Source organism: Oncorhynchus gorbuscha, linkage group LG15 (genome assembly GCF_021184085.1).
Source record: "Oncorhynchus gorbuscha isolate QuinsamMale2020 ecotype Even-year linkage group LG15, OgorEven_v1.0, whole genome shotgun sequence".
NCBI classification, from domain to species: Eukaryota; Metazoa; Chordata; class Actinopteri; order Salmoniformes; family Salmonidae; genus Oncorhynchus; species Oncorhynchus gorbuscha.
Window position 1 is genome coordinate 61,531,120 of NC_060187.1, and position 16,129 is coordinate 61,547,248.

Here is a 16,129-nt window from a genome sequence, read left to right on the forward strand (position 1 = left end):
AAAATTCTCATCCACATCACAGTGAATGTCATTGTTCATGCATTGAGGTAAATACATTTTGGTAAGGCAAATCCAAGCTTGATATTGGTATGAAATGATGTTGTCACATGCCTCATCCATGGCCAGAAGGAGGGTGGCACGCTCCTGGGGAAAGCCATCGTACACCTTGTACCAACCATGCTGAAAATAATTCCTCAATAGGGTTGAGGAAAGGAGAGTATGGGAGCAGGTATAGGGTCACAAATCAAATCAAACTGTATTGGCCACATACGCATGGTTAGCAGATGTTAATGCGAGTGTAGTTAAATGCTTGTGCTTCTAGTTCCAACAGTGCAGTAATATCTAACAAGTAATCTAACAATTCCACAACAACTACCTAATACACACAAATCTAAGTAAAGGGATGCAATAAGAATATGTACATATAAATATATGGATGAGTGATGACTGAGCGGCATAGGCAAGATGCAATGGCTGGTATAGAATACAGTATATACAGTTAAAGTCAGAAGTTTACATACACTTAGATTAGAGTCATTAAAACTTGTTTTTCAATCACTCCACAAATGTCTTGTTAACAAACTATTGTTTTGGCAAGTCGGTTAAGACATCTACTTTGTGCATAACAAGTAATTTTTCCAACAATTGTTTACAGACAGATTATTTCACTGTATCACAATTCCAGTGGGTCAGAAGTTAAATACACAAAATTGATTGTGCCTTTAAACAGCTTGGAAAAATCCAGAAAATTATGTCAGGGCTTTAGAAGCTTCTGATAGGATAATTGACATAATTTGAGTCAAATGGAGGTGTACCTGTGAATGTATTTCAAGGCCTACCTTCAAACTATTTGCTTGACATCATGGGAAAATCAAAAGAAAATCAGCCACGACCTCAGAAAAAATTATTGTAGACCTCCACAAGTCTGGTTCATCCTTGGGAGCAATTTCCAAATGCCTGAAGGTACCGCGTTCATCTGTACAAACAATAGTACGCAAGTATCAACACCATGGGACCACGCAGCGATCATGCCGCTCAGGAAGGAGATGCATTCGGTCTCCTAGAGATGAACGTACTTTGGTGCGAAAAATGCAAATCAACCTTGTGAAGATGCTGGAGGAAACACATACAAAAGTGTCTATATCCACAATAAAATGAGTCCTATATCGACATAACCTGAAAGGTCGCTCAGCAAGGAAGAAACCATTGCTCCAAAACCGCCATAAAAAAAGCCAGACTACGGTTTCCAACTACACATGGGGACAAAGATCGTACTTTTTGGAGAAATGTCCTCTGGTCTGAATGAAACAAAAATAGAACTGTTTTGCCATAATGACAATCGTTATGTTTGGAGAAAAAGGGGGAGGCTTGCAAGCCGAAGAACACCATCCCAACCGCAGCATCATGTTGTGGGGGTGCTTTGCTGCAGGAGGGACTGGTGCACTAAACAAAATAGATGGCTTCATGAGGCAGGAAAATTTGGTGGATATATTGAAGCAACATCTCAAGACATCAGTCAGGAAGTTAAAGCTTGGTCGCAAATGGGTCTTCCAAATGGACAATGACCCCAAGCATACTTCCAAAGTTGTGGCAAAATGGCTTAAGGACAACAAAGTCAAGGTATTGGAGTGGCCATCACAAGGCCCTGACCTCAATCCTATGGAAGACTTGTGGGCAGAAGGAGGAGGCCTACAAACCTGACTCAGTTACACCAGCTCTGTCAGGAGGAATGGGCCAAAATTCACCCAACTTATTGTGGAAAGCTTGTGGAAGGCTACCTGAAACAACTGACCCAAGTTAAACAATTTAAAGGCAAAGCTACCAAATACTAATTGAGTGTATGTAAACTTCTGACCCACTGGGAATGTGATGAATGAAATAAAAGCTGAAATAAATAATTCTCTACTATTATTCTGACATTTCACATTCTTAAAATAATGTGGTGATCCTAACTGACATCAGACAGGGAATTTGTACTGGGATTAATTGTCAGGAATTGTGAAAAACTGAGTTGAAATGTATTTGGCTAAGGTGTATGTAAACTTCCAACTTCAACTGTACATATGAGATGAGTAATGCAAGATATGTAAACAGTATTAAAGTGGCATTATTAAAGTGACTTGTGATCCGTTTATTGAAGTGTACAATGATTTTGAGTCTGTATGTAGGCAGCAGCCTCTCTGTGATGGCTGTTTAACAGTCTGAAGATAGAAGCTGTTTTTTCAGTCTCTCGGTACCAGCTTTGATGCACCTGTACTGACCTCGCCTTCTGGATGGTAGCAGGGTGAACAGGCAGTGGCTCAGATGGTTGTTGTCCCTGATGATCTTTATGGGCTTCCTGTGACATTGGCTGCTGTAGGTGTCCTGGAGGGAAGGTAGTTTGCCCCCGGTGATGCGTTGTGCAGACCGCACCACCCACTGGAGAGCCTTGCGGTTGTGGGCGGTGCAGTTGCCATACCAGGCGGTGATGCATCCCAACAGGATGCTCTCAATTGTGCATCTGTAAAAGTTTGTGAGGGCGGTTGTGCCTTCACCACACTGTCTGTGTGGGTGGACCATTTCAGTTTGTCCGTGATTTGTACGCCGAGGAACATAAAACTTTCCACCTTCTCCACTGCTGTCCCGTCGATGTGGATATGCGGGTGCTCCCTCTGCTGTTTCCTGAAGTCCACAATCATCTCCTTTGTTTTGTTGACGTTGAGTGAGAGGTTGTTTTCCTGACACCACACTCCGAGAGCCCTCGCCCCCTTCCCTGTAGGCTGTCTTATCGTTGTTGGTAATCAAGCCCACTATTGTTGTGTTGTCTGCAAACTTGATGATTGAGTTGGGGGCGTGCATTTTTTAAATATTTTTTTTATTTCACCTTTATTTAACCAGGTAGGCTAGTTGAGAACAAGTTCTCATTTGCAACTGTGACCTGGCCAAGATAAAGCATAGCAGTGTGAACAGACAACACAGTTACACATGGAGTAAACAATTAACAAGTCAATAACACAGTAGAAAAAAAGGGGAGTGTATATGCAATGTGTGCAAAGTGCATGAGGAGGTAGGCAAATAATTACAATTTTGCAGATTAACACTGGAGTGATAAATGATCAGATGATCATGTACAGGTAGAGATATTGGTGTGCAAAAGAGCAGAAAAGTAAATAAATAAAAACTGTGGGGATGAGGTAGGTGAAAATGGGTGGGCTATTTACCAATAGACTATGTGCAGCTGCAGCGATCGGTTAGCTGCTCAGATAGCTGATGTTTGAAGTTGGTGAGGGAGATAAAAGTCTCCAACTTCAGCGATTTTTGCAATTCGTTCCAGTCACAGGCAGCAGACTACTGGAACGAAAGGCGGCCGAATGAGGTGTTGGCTTTAGGGATGATCAGTGAGATACACCTGCTGGAGCGCGTGCTACGGATGGGTGTTGCCATCGTGACTAGTGAACTGAGATAAGGCGGAGCTTTACCTAGCATGGCCTTGTAGATGACCTGGAGCCAGTGGGTCTGGCGACGAATATGTAGCGAGGGCCAGCCGACTAGAGCATACAAGTCTCAGTGGTGGGTGGTATTCCTATATCATTGCGTAATGCAGAAAATACACGAGACTTCAGGGGCCTTGAGCATTGAGCATACAAGTCGCAGCGGTGGGTGGTATAAGGTGCTTTAGTGACAAAACGGATGGCACTGTGATAAACTGCATCCAGTTTGCTGAGTAGAGTGTTGGAAGCAATTTTGTAGATGACATCGCTGAAGTCGAGGATCGGTAGGATAGTCAGTTTTACTAGGGTAAGCTTGGCAGCGTGAGTGAAGGAGGCTTTGTTGCGGAATAGAAAGCCGACTCTTGATTTGATTTTCGATTGGAGATGTTTGATATGAGTCTGGAAGGAGAGTTTGCAGTCTAGCCAGACACCTAGGTACTTATAGATGTCCACATATTCAAGGTCGGAACCATCCAGGGTGGTGATGCTAGTCGGGCATGCGGGTGCAGGCAGCGATCAGTTGAAAAGCATGCATTTGGTTTTACTAGCGTTTAAGAGCAGTTGGAGGCCACGGAAGGAGTGTTGTATGGCATTGAAGCTCGTTTGGAGGTTAGATAGCACAGTGTCCAATGACGGGCCGAAAGTATATAGAATGGTGTCGTCTGCGTAGAGGTGGATCAGGGAATCGCCCGCAGCAAGAGCAACATCATTGATATATACAGAGAAAAGAGTCGGCCCGAGAATTGAACCCTGTGGCACCCCCATAGAGACTGCCAGAGGACCGGACAGCATGCCCTCCGATTTGACACACTGAACTCTGTCTGCAAAGTAATTGGTGAACCAGGCAAGGCAGTCATCCGAAAAACCGAGGCTACTGAGTCTGCCGATAAGAATATGGTGATTGACAGAGTCGAAAGCCTTGGCAAGGTCGATGAAGATGGCTGCACAGTACTGTCTTTTATCGATGGCGGTTATGATATCATTTAGTACCTTGCGTGTGGCTGAGGTGCACCCGTGACCGGCTCGGAAACCAGATTGCACAGCGGAGAAGGTACGGTGGGATTCGAGATGGTCAGTAACCTGTTTGTTGACTTGGCTTTCGAAGACCTTAGATAGGCAGGGCAGAATGGATATAGGTCTGTAACAGTTTGGGTCCAGGGTGTCTCCCCCTTTGGAGAGGGGGATGACTGTGGCAGCTTTCCAATCCTTGGGGATCTCAGACGATATGAAAGAGAGGTTGAACAGGCTGGTAATAGGGGTTGCGACAATGGCGGCGGAATAGTTTCAGAAATAGAAATAGAGGGTCCAGATTGTCAAGCCCAGCTGATTTATACGGGTCCAGGTTTTGCAGCTCTTTCAGAACATCTGCTATCTGGATTTGGGTAAAGGAGAACCTGGAGAGGCTTGGGCGAGGAGCTGCGGGGGGGGCGGAGCTGTTGGCCGAGGTAGGAGTAGCCAGGCGGAAGGCATGGCCAGCCGTTGAGAAATGCTTGTTGAAGTTTTCGATAATCATGGATTTATTGGTGGTGACCATGTTACCTAGCCTCAGTGCAGTGGGCAGCTGGGAGGAGGTGCTCTTGTTCTCCATGGACTTCACAGTGTCCCAGAACTTTTTGGAGTTGGAGCTACAGGATGCAAACTTCTGCCTGAAGAAGCTGGCCTTAGCTTTCCTGACTGACTGCGTGTATTGGTTCCTGACTTCCCTGAACAGTTGCATATCGCGGGGACTATTCGATGCTATTGCAGTCCGCCACAGGATGTCTTTGTGCTGGTCGAGGGCAGTCAGGTCTGGAGTGAACCAAGGGCTGTATCTGTTCTTAGTTCTGCATTTTTTGAACGGAGCATGCTTATCTAAAATGGTGAGGAAGTTACTTTTAAAGAATGACCAGGCATCCTCAACTGACGGGATGAGGTCAATGTCCTTCCAGGATACCCAGGCCAGGTCGATTAGAAAGGCCTGCTCACAGAAATGTTTTAGGGAGCGTTTGACCGTGATGAGGGGTGGTCGTTTGACTGCGGCTCCGTAGCGGATACAGGCAATGAGGCAGTGATCGCTGAGATCCTGGTTGAAGACAGCGGAGGTGTATTTGGAGGGCCAGTTGGTCAGGATGACGTCTATGAGGGTGCCCTTGCTTACAGAGTTAGGGTTGTACCTGGTGGGTTCCTTGATGATTTGTGTGAGATTGAGAGCATCTAGCTTAGATTGTAGGACTGCCGGGGTGTTAAGCATATCCCAGTTTAGGTCACCTAACAGAACAAACTCTGAAGCTAGATGGGAGACAGTCAATTCACAAATGGTGTCCAGGGCACAGCTGGGAGCTGAGGGGGGTCGGTAGCAGGTGGCAACAGTGAGAGACTTATTTCTGGAGAGAGTAATTTTCAAAATTAGTAGTTCGAACTGTTTGGGTATAGACCTGGAAAGTATGACATTACCTTGCAGGCCATCTCTGCAGTAGACTGCAACTCCTCCCCCTTTGGCAGTTCTATCTTGACGGAAGATATTATAGTTGGGTATGGAAATCTCTGAATTTTTGGTGGCCTTCCTGAGCCAGGATTCAGACACGGCAAGGACATCAGGGTTAGCAGAGTGTGCTAAAGCAGTGAGTAAAACAAACTTAGGGAGGAGGCTTCTGATGTTGACATGCATGAAACCAAGGCTTGTTCGATCACAGAAGTCAACAAATGAGGGTGCCTGGGGACATGCAGGGCCTGGGTTTACCTCCACATCACCCGCGGAACAGAGAAGGAGTAGTATGAGGGTGCGGCTAAAGGCTATCAAAACTGGTCGCCTAGAGCGTTGGGGACAGAGAATAAGAGGAGCAGGTTTCTGGGCATGGTAGAATATATTCAGGGCATAATGCGCAGACAGGGGTATGGTGGGGTGCGGGTACAGCGGAGGTAAGCCCAGGCACTGGGTGATGATGAGAGAGGTTGTATCTCTGGACATGCTGGTTGTAAATGGGTGAGGTCACCACATGTGTGGGAGGTGGGACAAAGGAGGTATCAGGGGTATGAGGAGTGGGACTAGGGGCTCCATTGTGAACTAAAACAATGATAACTAACCTGAGCAACAGTATACAAGGCATATTGACATTTGAGAGAGACATACAGTGAGGCATACAGTAATCACAGGTGTTGAATTGGGAAAGCTAGCTAAAACAGTAGGTGAGACAACAGCTAATCAGCTAGCACAACACAGCAGGTAAAATGGTGTTGACTAGGCAACGGGGCAGACAGATAAAACAAACAAGCAGAATGGAGTACCGTGATTAATGGACAGTCCAGCGTGCATCAGCTAGCCAAGCAATCATTGGTGAACAGGGAGTACAGGACGGGGCTGAGCACGCAGCCTTGTGGAGATGTTGTTTCGTACCTTCACCACCTGGGGGCGGCTCGTCAGAAAGTCCAGGACCCAATTGCACAGGGCGGGGTTGAGACCCAGGGCCTCAAGCTTAATGATGAACTTGGAGGGTACTATGGTGTTGAATGCTGAGCTGTAGTCGATGAACAGCATTCTTACATAGATATTATTTTTGGCCAGATGGGATAGGGCAGTGTGCAGTGTGATGGCGATTGCATCGTCTGTGGACCCATTGGGGCTGTATGCAAATTGAAGTGGGTCTATGGTGACAGGTTAGGTGGAGGTGATATGATCCTTGACTAGTCTCTCAAAGCACTTCATAATGACAGAAGTGAGTGCTACTGGCGACATTTAGTTCAATTACCTTTGACTTCTTGGGTTCAGGAACAATGGTGGCCATCTTGAAGAATGTGGGGACAGCCGACAGGGACAGGGAGAGTTTGAATAAATCCGTAAACACAGCAACCAGCTGGTCTGCGCATGCTCTGAGGACGCAGCTAGGGATGCCGTCTGGGCCGGCAGCCCAGACAGGCTCACGTTGGCCACGAAGAAGGAGAGGGGGGGCTCGTAGTCCTTGGTAGCGGGCCGCGTCGGTGGCACTGTATTATCCTCAAATCGGGCAAAGAAGGTGTTTAGTTTGTCTGGAAGCAAGACATCAGTGTCTGTGACGTAGCTGGTTTTCTTGCCTGTAGACCCTGCTACATATGTCTCGTGTCTGAGCCGTTGAATTGTGACTCCACTTTGTCCCTATACCGACATTTTGCTTGTTTGATTGCCTTGCGGAGGGAATAAGTACACTGTTATTCGGTTGGCCATATTCCCAGTCATCTTTACATTGTTAAATGCAGTGGTTCGTGCTTGCAGTTTTGTGCAAATTGGTTAGGGTAGGTTTTAATAGTCACACTGGGTACAACATCTCCAATGCACTTCCTTATAAACTCACTCACCAAATCAGCGTATAAAATCGATGTTATTCTCTGAGGCTGCCCGGAACATTTCCCAGTTCGCGTGATCAAAACAATCTTGAATCGTGGATTGGTCAGACCAGCGTTGAATAGTTCTAGTCACGGGTACATCCTATATGAGTTTCCACTGACATTGACCAAAAAGGGACACCGTCTTCCAGCTGATGGCTAAACTCAAGTTACACTGCCTTATGCACAAATTCATGCTGTTCCTCCTATGAACAGAGAAAGTGAAATTTTCTGTTATATTTAAAAAAGCCCAAGCCGCTAATAATAACAACGCAAGCCTATAGATACACTTTCCTACTCATTCGTTACAATGCTTGTTGTAGTGCTGAGTAGAAATAGGAAGAATTTGCATTTTATTCCTTATAAAAGTGTTGAATACAAAGTGTTGACAGTAATTAGTAAGAACATAAACAGCATATCTTTGCTGTGTTCGTTGACAGTCTCTCTCTAGTCATGGTTTAAATGTTTTGAAATCTCACAGTATCAACTTTGCTGTAGCTTTCTTTTATGCCTGCTATGTTACTACAGACGCGGCCATCTGATTGGCCAGCTGTAGACCTATAGCGCAATTGATTTGCTCTCTGGGCCAGCCGGAAAGGCAGAGTTTGTACCTTCAGACACATGAAATGGTTCAAAATGGCAACAGTTCACCTACCCACCTCGCAAATCGGGTGCACCTACCGCCAGCACCCTGAGATGTTTGGAGATCAACCGTTGGTGACCACTGCTCTTGAAAATTGAGTGAAGTTCAATCTTGTGCTTCTGTTTGTGGGCTGTTATTTCTGCGCGACAGTCGCGGGGGAGTGATGGTTCACAGCAGCATCAAGCACCATCACCTGCTAAAAATATATTTTGGTTAGTTATTTTTACAGCATATTTCCAATATGATATTGTTAAGTAGCATGTGCATCAAGTAGTAACAGTAAAACAGTACATAGTGCTGTACCTGAGCATACTCGGCTGCAGTTGTTGCACACGGTCATTTTTTTCTCTCAAAAGTCACCAGTTAAATGTGTTTCAAAAGGCGGGCGATTGTTGGTAGGCTGATGGATGCCACATTGGCAAAGGTGTCATCATTCTCCTCAATAGCCTGCTTTTTTTCAGACAACTGTATGTCATTCCTGGCCCTCACCATTTCCACCACTGCACACTCCTGCTCGTCTGTCATCATATGGCCACAGCCACCACCATGGGGTCTTCTGTCTATTCTGAGGGTAGAACAGTGTATACTGTCAATAGATCATACTGTAAGAATACTGTAACATGTTTTATGAATTTACATACAATACAATATGTAATTTACTGTAAATGTAATGGTGCATATCCTACAAATTTACCGGTTTTCTTGGCTAAATGTTCTCATGACCAAATTGACAGTTGATCTTTTCAGATTAGGGTGAACTAACTGCCATAGTAAGGCCTCTGTTTACCACATGGTCAACGAAGATGGTCCGTATTTCACAAGACACAACAGTTCCCTGCCATCTGCCACCCTCTCTCTGATGTCCACCTCTTTGATGGGGCCCATACCCACCTCTTTGACCTCTTTGATAGGGTCCATGCCCACTTCTCTGATTTCTTCCTCTCCCTTGCTGTCTATCCTGCTCCACGTTGAAAGAAATTGCAAGTGTTGACACCCACCCTTTTATATGGTGACCAAATGTGGTTAACACTATGTGAAATCAATTAGCAATAATGAGTAGTCATTATGTATGGTTATCATGTACGATACATGTCATTTAGATGTTTATACTTTACAAACAGACATTTTATTTCTGTAGTCCTCAAAATCCATATATAGTTTAACAAAATCTTAAAATCTATAGGGTACCAAACGGCTAAGTGGTTAACCATTAAGCGCAGTTGGATTAAGTGATGGTCAACTGTATTTCAGACCTGCCAACCCTGTCCAACCTTTACGCCCGCGGCAAATTGGAGATGTAACACGGGACGAATTAGGGTTCTCTTTCTCCCGCAAACCGGCTACATACACAAAGCTTAATCCCGCCGCAAAGGGAATCTGAGCACTGTTCGCTAGAAGAGTCCGGTGTTTCAGCCTATGTAAAGGTGCCTATTGTATTTCTTTGCAGCGCATACATCATTTCAGATTTTCAAAATTGATAAAACCTCAAATCTAGTGCATTTTAGAAGCATTGCCTCTCTAGCTAATACCAGACACGCATTCATTCTTCATCGCGCAGTCTTCTAAACTCCCGACTCCATTTAATGCCAAGATGTTTTTTGGCCATCCTCACTAACGACGCCTTTTTACCTATTCCCTGCCTGACCTTTTGCCTATCAGATTTCCTGTTATCAACCTCTTGCCTGATCCTGGACTACGTTATTAGCCTTTCCCTGCCTGTACTGTTACCTTTTTGGAGACCCTGTGTATGACCTTCTGCCTGCCCCTGGACCCAGCTACCTGCCTCTTCCTGTGGTCCTTTACAATTAAACACCTGCTGCGCCCTGCGCTTCAAACCAGCACTCTGTCTCCCATCGTATTCATTACACAAATGAGAAGAGGGTCATATTAACAGTATCGTGAGCATTGCATTGTGAAAGGCAATTACTTTACATGAAAGGTATTTCTAGATAAAACACTGATTTAGGTTTGGTGAAAAGGTCACTGTAAGATTGTTTTACATAGTCAATTGAAAATGTGCTTAATGTTTTGAGGGGGAAAAAAAACAGCCTTTTCGATGATCTGTTTTGAGTTGTGAAATTTCATCACACACTTGTGAAAATAGTACCGAAGCGATGAAGAAAAAAAAACTGCATTTGACATGATCAACCTATAGGAATGTAATGAATGTTGAGTGTGATCGTTTAAACCCGCCACTGTATATTTCTTTATAGTGTGTGTAGGCAGAATGTTAACTGTCATATATGGAGCAAGGAAAATCAAATCGAATGTGCTCACAAACTCGGGACGTTTCCTTTTGTGTTTGAAGGCTGTATCCGTCTTGAATGGAACATTTGCAACAGAGCCAGTGGTCCTGTCACAAACTAATCCAAAATGGCCAGCTGGTGGCAAACTCTACTAACGGATGAGAATTTAGACCACGCAACCTTAATATTCATCGCAGTCAGCAATAGTAAGATATCATCAATAATGATAAGTTATACAGTTATTCCAGAGGTCACAGAAAAAGATCCAATAGGATTATAGGATATTTGTTTTGTATAGGCTTACACCAAACATCTAAAGGCATCGTCAAATAATATATCTATCTGCAAATTATGAGATTGTCCCAAGGACTCCTTAGATGCAGAATGCCTAGGGTCTAGTCACTGGGACATGTTTATCATGCAGAATGGACTATTGACACAATTCTATGTTGTTCATTCTGTCTGCAATGCTGAATGTTCGCTGGATTGCTTAGGCCCCTGAAGGTGAGTCTCTAGGTAACACACACATGCACGCACACACACGCACGCACACACACACGAAAAGCAGTGGGATAGCTAGGACATTTGGAGGTGATTTGTGATTTGCTCCTGTTGTAACTTAATCTCGCCACTCTCCCTCCAGTCTGAATGCCGCTTTGTTCTACAACCTAGCTCCATCACAACCACACATGAACATAAGACTGACCATACATACAGATATGACAATTCAGAAGTGACCACAAAACTGACCATACACCTTACAACACTGAAACATGTTGACCAGGTGATCATAGCTATGGAGACAACTATAACAGAGTTATTACCACACAGGTTTAACTGTACTGAAGTGTCCATAACTGAACCACAGTGTCCTGCGGTCATAAGAGTAAATCACACGGCCCCACTACCATACCATGCGGAGGTTCTGACCTTGACCTCTGACATGACATCTATGGCTCATTAAACGTGTTGACGTGGTTAAGCTCTTTGTGTCCGTCAGTGTGTGTGTGTATGTGTGTGAGGGAGAGAGAGAGACAGAGCGAGAGAGAGAGAGAGCGAGAGAAAGAGAAGTCTTGGAGTGGAAGTGTAGGTGGAACCAGATTACCTTACAGTTTTTCCCCTCGAAATCAACGGAAATCAACGGAGTACTCTATTTAAAAAGGTCACCATCTTCTACTAGCACTTTTGTGAGCAACAATACCGAGAGCTTCCAAAGGTATTTGCACTCTTCATTTTACATATTTCTTCTGTGATTGATAATTTGTCCTACACTTGTATCTTAGATGTGTAATACCAAGTTTTCTCAGGCAGGTCAACAGAAACTGAGGCATAAGCCATCGGAGCAACTAGAGATAAAATATTTTTATCCACAGCAAGAGAACAGAGAAGTGAGTTCCGCAGCATTAGTTTGTGTATTTGTCAAATTGGCTGTGCCGTGTGTGTTAGACTTGTGCAATGTGTGTTTTTGTTTGTGTCTCATTGGGCGAGTGTACTGACCAAGGCTCTCCTCCCTCATCAGTTGACAAGAGCAGCAGTTCCCTTCCACAACCAGCAGAGATCAGCAATGCTGCACTTAAATGGCACAGAGCTGCAGACTCTCCTGCTATCCTTCCTACAGCAATGTCTGAACGGCACAGGTTTACTGGTCCCAGTACTCTCTCAGAACTACACTACCCAGCAGGCCGTTCTCCCAGTGGGCGGGGCTATACCTAAGGCTCAAGCTCAGGGATTTGTGTACATTCTACTGATGGTAGGTATGTTTAGTTTCTTCACGTTTGGTATCATGCTGAGCTACATCCGCTCCAAGAAGCTAGAGAGTTCCCACGATCCGTATCACCAGTACATTGCCCACGACTGGACCAAAGGACTCACCCTCCCACGGGCCGTCACACAGGCACTGCATGAGGCAGACACACGTATTGGAGACAACGGGAAGAACCCCATGGTCATCTGCAACCCTGCTGCATTGGAGCAGCTCCCAGGATAGATTGGGATGGATAGTGAGGAGTTAATAGTGTTGATGTTCTCAATCCTAATATAACATATTATAGTCACAATGACAAGTGAGAGAGAGATTGAGTTACAGTACCTCTTTTATTGTAATGCAATCATAGGCAGAATCTACCGCACACCCATTATCGATTAGTGAAGTTGCGGGAGGCAAAATGCAAAACTGGAAAAAGTCACCACACACTTCCACTCATAGTAGTTTAGCATTCGGTCAGTCGACTGACCGAAAGCTTACCTCCCAATTAAAGAGATTTTCATCTGACTGGAAGTGTGCGGAAAAATCTTCAGTGGTTTCTGTTTCTCCGTATTTGAGTTCAGAGCAGTTTCAGTCAACTGCTCATTCATAACAAACATTGAGTATTCTATACTTTCATTCCTTCATTCAGCAAAGAAACAAATCAATGTAATTAGAATTGCTTAGCTTATAAACGTAGATTAAAAGTATTTCATTAAATGGATTATTGTAGACCGATACCATTACCATTGTGTCCTGAGGTCCAGACACTGGCACTGTGTAGCATTATTGTAAAGCACAGTTGAGTTACAGTAAGGTCAAGTAACCGTGTTGTAGTAGTGGCTTGTTGTATTATTCTGTGTGTTATAACATGCTACTGTAATCAACCCTGAAAATGACATAAAAGACAAATGATTCAACACCTCTGTCTTATCCTCTCGAAGTGTGTTGACACCTGTGTAAATGGATTATAAATAAAAGTTTGATTTGAAATATCCTTTTTTATCTAATTTTGCCTTCAAGGTCCATTGCTCATTTTAGTAAATTCTGCATCCATGCCAGCAGGCTGCCTTGCCAAGAGTGTTGATGTGTTTTAATCTTATCTCTCTTCTCCCGCTCCCTTTCTCTTTCTCTTCTCTGCTCCTCCCACTCCCTCACTCTTTCCCTCTTGCTCTCCTGTCTGCCTTGAAAGGCTGCTTTCTCTGCGCGGTCGATCTCACGCTCCAAACTGAAGTGGACCATTTGCATGGTAAGCATGGGCGCAATCAGGTTGAAGTTATCCACCGTTTTATTGAGCTTCATAAGGTCATCCGCCACAACCCCACACAACTGCTGCCACTGAGCATGCTCCCTGGGGTTCATGGGGTTGGCAAGCCGCGCCCTGGCCCTGCAGCAGTCTCTCTCGGATCTGTGCGATGTCCTCTCGGATGTCGCGTTGCGTGACAATCCAGGGTGGCTGGTAGCCATTGTCGATGAGGATGCGGTTGAGGTTGTGGGTCATGGGGTCAGCATAAGGGTTGTGCTCAAACTTGTTGATGGGCTTCCCGGCGCCACTCAGGTTGCGGAAGTCTCCCCGGGACATGGATTCCTGAATGAGGTCTTCCACCAGCCTCTCCACTGCCTGTGTGACCTTGATCTGCCGGCTGCGCTGGCGGACGTCCCTCTCCACCAGCGCCCCCTCGGCTGCAGCCGCCGTCTCATGCTCCTTCTGGCGGTAGTCGAGGACCTGCTCCACCGCCCGATCCACTCGGAATTGACGGTATTGGCGCTCGCGCTGGCTAGGCGTCCCAGAGCCCACGCCCTCGTAGCTCAGGTAGTGGCGGTGCTGAGGAGCCACACCTTTCACCTTCTCCTCCTCTTCTTCCATCGAACCCCCACAGCTCTGAAGCCGGGACTGGTGCGCCAGCACGGCGCGGTATGCCTCCTCTACCCGCGCAAACATTGCCTCGTCTGCCGTAGCAGCGCCCGAGTCTGGATGGTACAGCTTGGCCATGCGTAGGTAGGCTTCTTTCACCTGCGCAGGGCTACTCTCGCCCACATCTGGAAGCTCAAGCTGTAACAGCTGGTAGCTCTCCCGAAGGCTGCGGCTCACACGGGGACCAGAACTCAGCGTGCGGAGAAGGGACCGGAGGCCCAGGGGGAGCAGCGTGCGGCCATGACAGAAATCCCCACGGTGAATCAACAGCTGCATGGCGTAACTCATCTCTGCTGGGGCACGCAGAAGCACACACCTGCCCAACAGTGACAAGAAACATGATGTTGCTTGTTGTATTTGTTCCCACACTTAATTGTTAGCATAGGGATGCATATCATGCATTTGAAAAGGTCATGGGATACTTTTGAACCATTGTTTACATTTTGTTGGTAGTGGTCTAGTCTGAAACACAGAACTTTTGCTAACATGCCCCTCCTTGTACTCCATGACATTGCCAGGGATTGGTGGTGAGTGGAATGATAGTAGAAACAAATTGGTGTTACCCACGCTGGTAGTATTCCAATATTTGATGGAATTATGCACTTGTTAATTTGACACCTACTGTCACATGCATTAAAGCTACAGCATGTAACCTCACAGACATGTATCGGTGACTACTGTAACTATTCCCGTGTTACGAAAGAACACCAGTAGCTAGCTGTCATCTTTATTACCCGGATAGCTCGAAGCTAAATCATGCTAGCTGAGCTCCATGGCTAACTGCATCCTTCTATGCGCGTTTAGGTGAACAAAGCATATAGCTAACAAGATACTAATTGCACTAACCTTATTAAAATACAGTCGTCCTTCTCATTAGTTTCAGACAGTGTTATTTCCCAATAGGTTCAGCGCCAGACAACAATCAGGTCGGATCACTTTGGTATAATTAGAAGGGGTCGGAAAGGCTTGTTTGGTGCTGTTAGCTAACTCTCCCAATGAATGCAGGGAGTTGCAGTTTTAGCCTAATCCTGTGTTTTCTTAAACTACAGATACACTAAAGACAAAAACTAAACGTGAACAACTGTGGCTTTTGATTATGCTAGCAGAATAGTGTATGCATTTTGTTTTATACTTTTTATTACGTTTTATTTCAAATACATTGAGTTGACTGTTCAATATTACATTTGTTTTGTTCAAACAAAGCATTGTCACACAAGCCTACTAAGATAACATGTTGTGCAAGTAGCCTGCATTTGTAAACATGATGTGTCCTCCCCAAAGATTTTTTAAAAAGACACTGTGAATGTGTTGAACATGCAACTAAAGGCAGAATTCCTTAAAACTAAAAAGCTAACTTAAAGCTAATGTGCGTTCATGTGTTAGTCGGAACTAGGAGAAAGCATTTCCGACTTGCTATCTGACTGAACGCAGCACCAGTATAACTACAACCAGTTCAGAAGTTTGGATATGTCAGTTTCCTAGTTCAAACTAGTTCACCCAGTTAGTAAATCGGAAATGCAGTTACCTAGTTCCGACTAGTACATGAACTGCCATTATCCCATCTACATCTACAGACAGCCAAATATGGACGGTAGCCTGTATTCACTAGCTATAGCAACCAAAATAAACCAAACAGAAGAGACTGATGCAAACAAAACAGAAAGAACGAAACGGAGGGAGCTTCCTGAATGTGTCCAATAGAAACTCTAATGCGACTCAAAGATACACTCCTAGATACCAATCTGTTTGTGCCATCATCATGCCAGTCCTTGCCGC

At 45.0% G+C, this 16,129-nt stretch overlaps 1 protein-coding gene and 1 long non-coding RNA gene across 2 annotated transcripts; one reads left to right on the forward strand and one right to left on the reverse strand.

Annotated features, from left to right (window-relative positions):
* The first annotated feature begins 11,778 nt into the window (after window positions 1-11,778).
* On the forward strand, window positions 11,779-12,260 carry LOC123997652. The gene is made up of 3 exons (XR_006832153.1): window positions 11,779-11,910; window positions 12,002-12,082; window positions 12,214-12,260. It is a non-coding gene; the product is annotated as an uncharacterized LOC123997652 (long non-coding RNA).
* A 1,062-nt stretch (window positions 12,261-13,322) lies between these two features.
* Window positions 13,323-15,342, reverse strand: LOC123997649 (dnaJ homolog subfamily C member 28-like). Its single transcript, XM_046302103.1, is given in 3 exon segments — window positions 13,323-13,824; window positions 13,826-14,669; window positions 15,200-15,342. Coding segments are annotated over 2 exon segments (1,170 nt in total). The 5' UTR covers window positions 14,642-14,669; window positions 15,200-15,342; the 3' UTR covers window positions 13,323-13,470.
* Window positions 15,343-16,129: the final 787 nt, after the last annotated feature.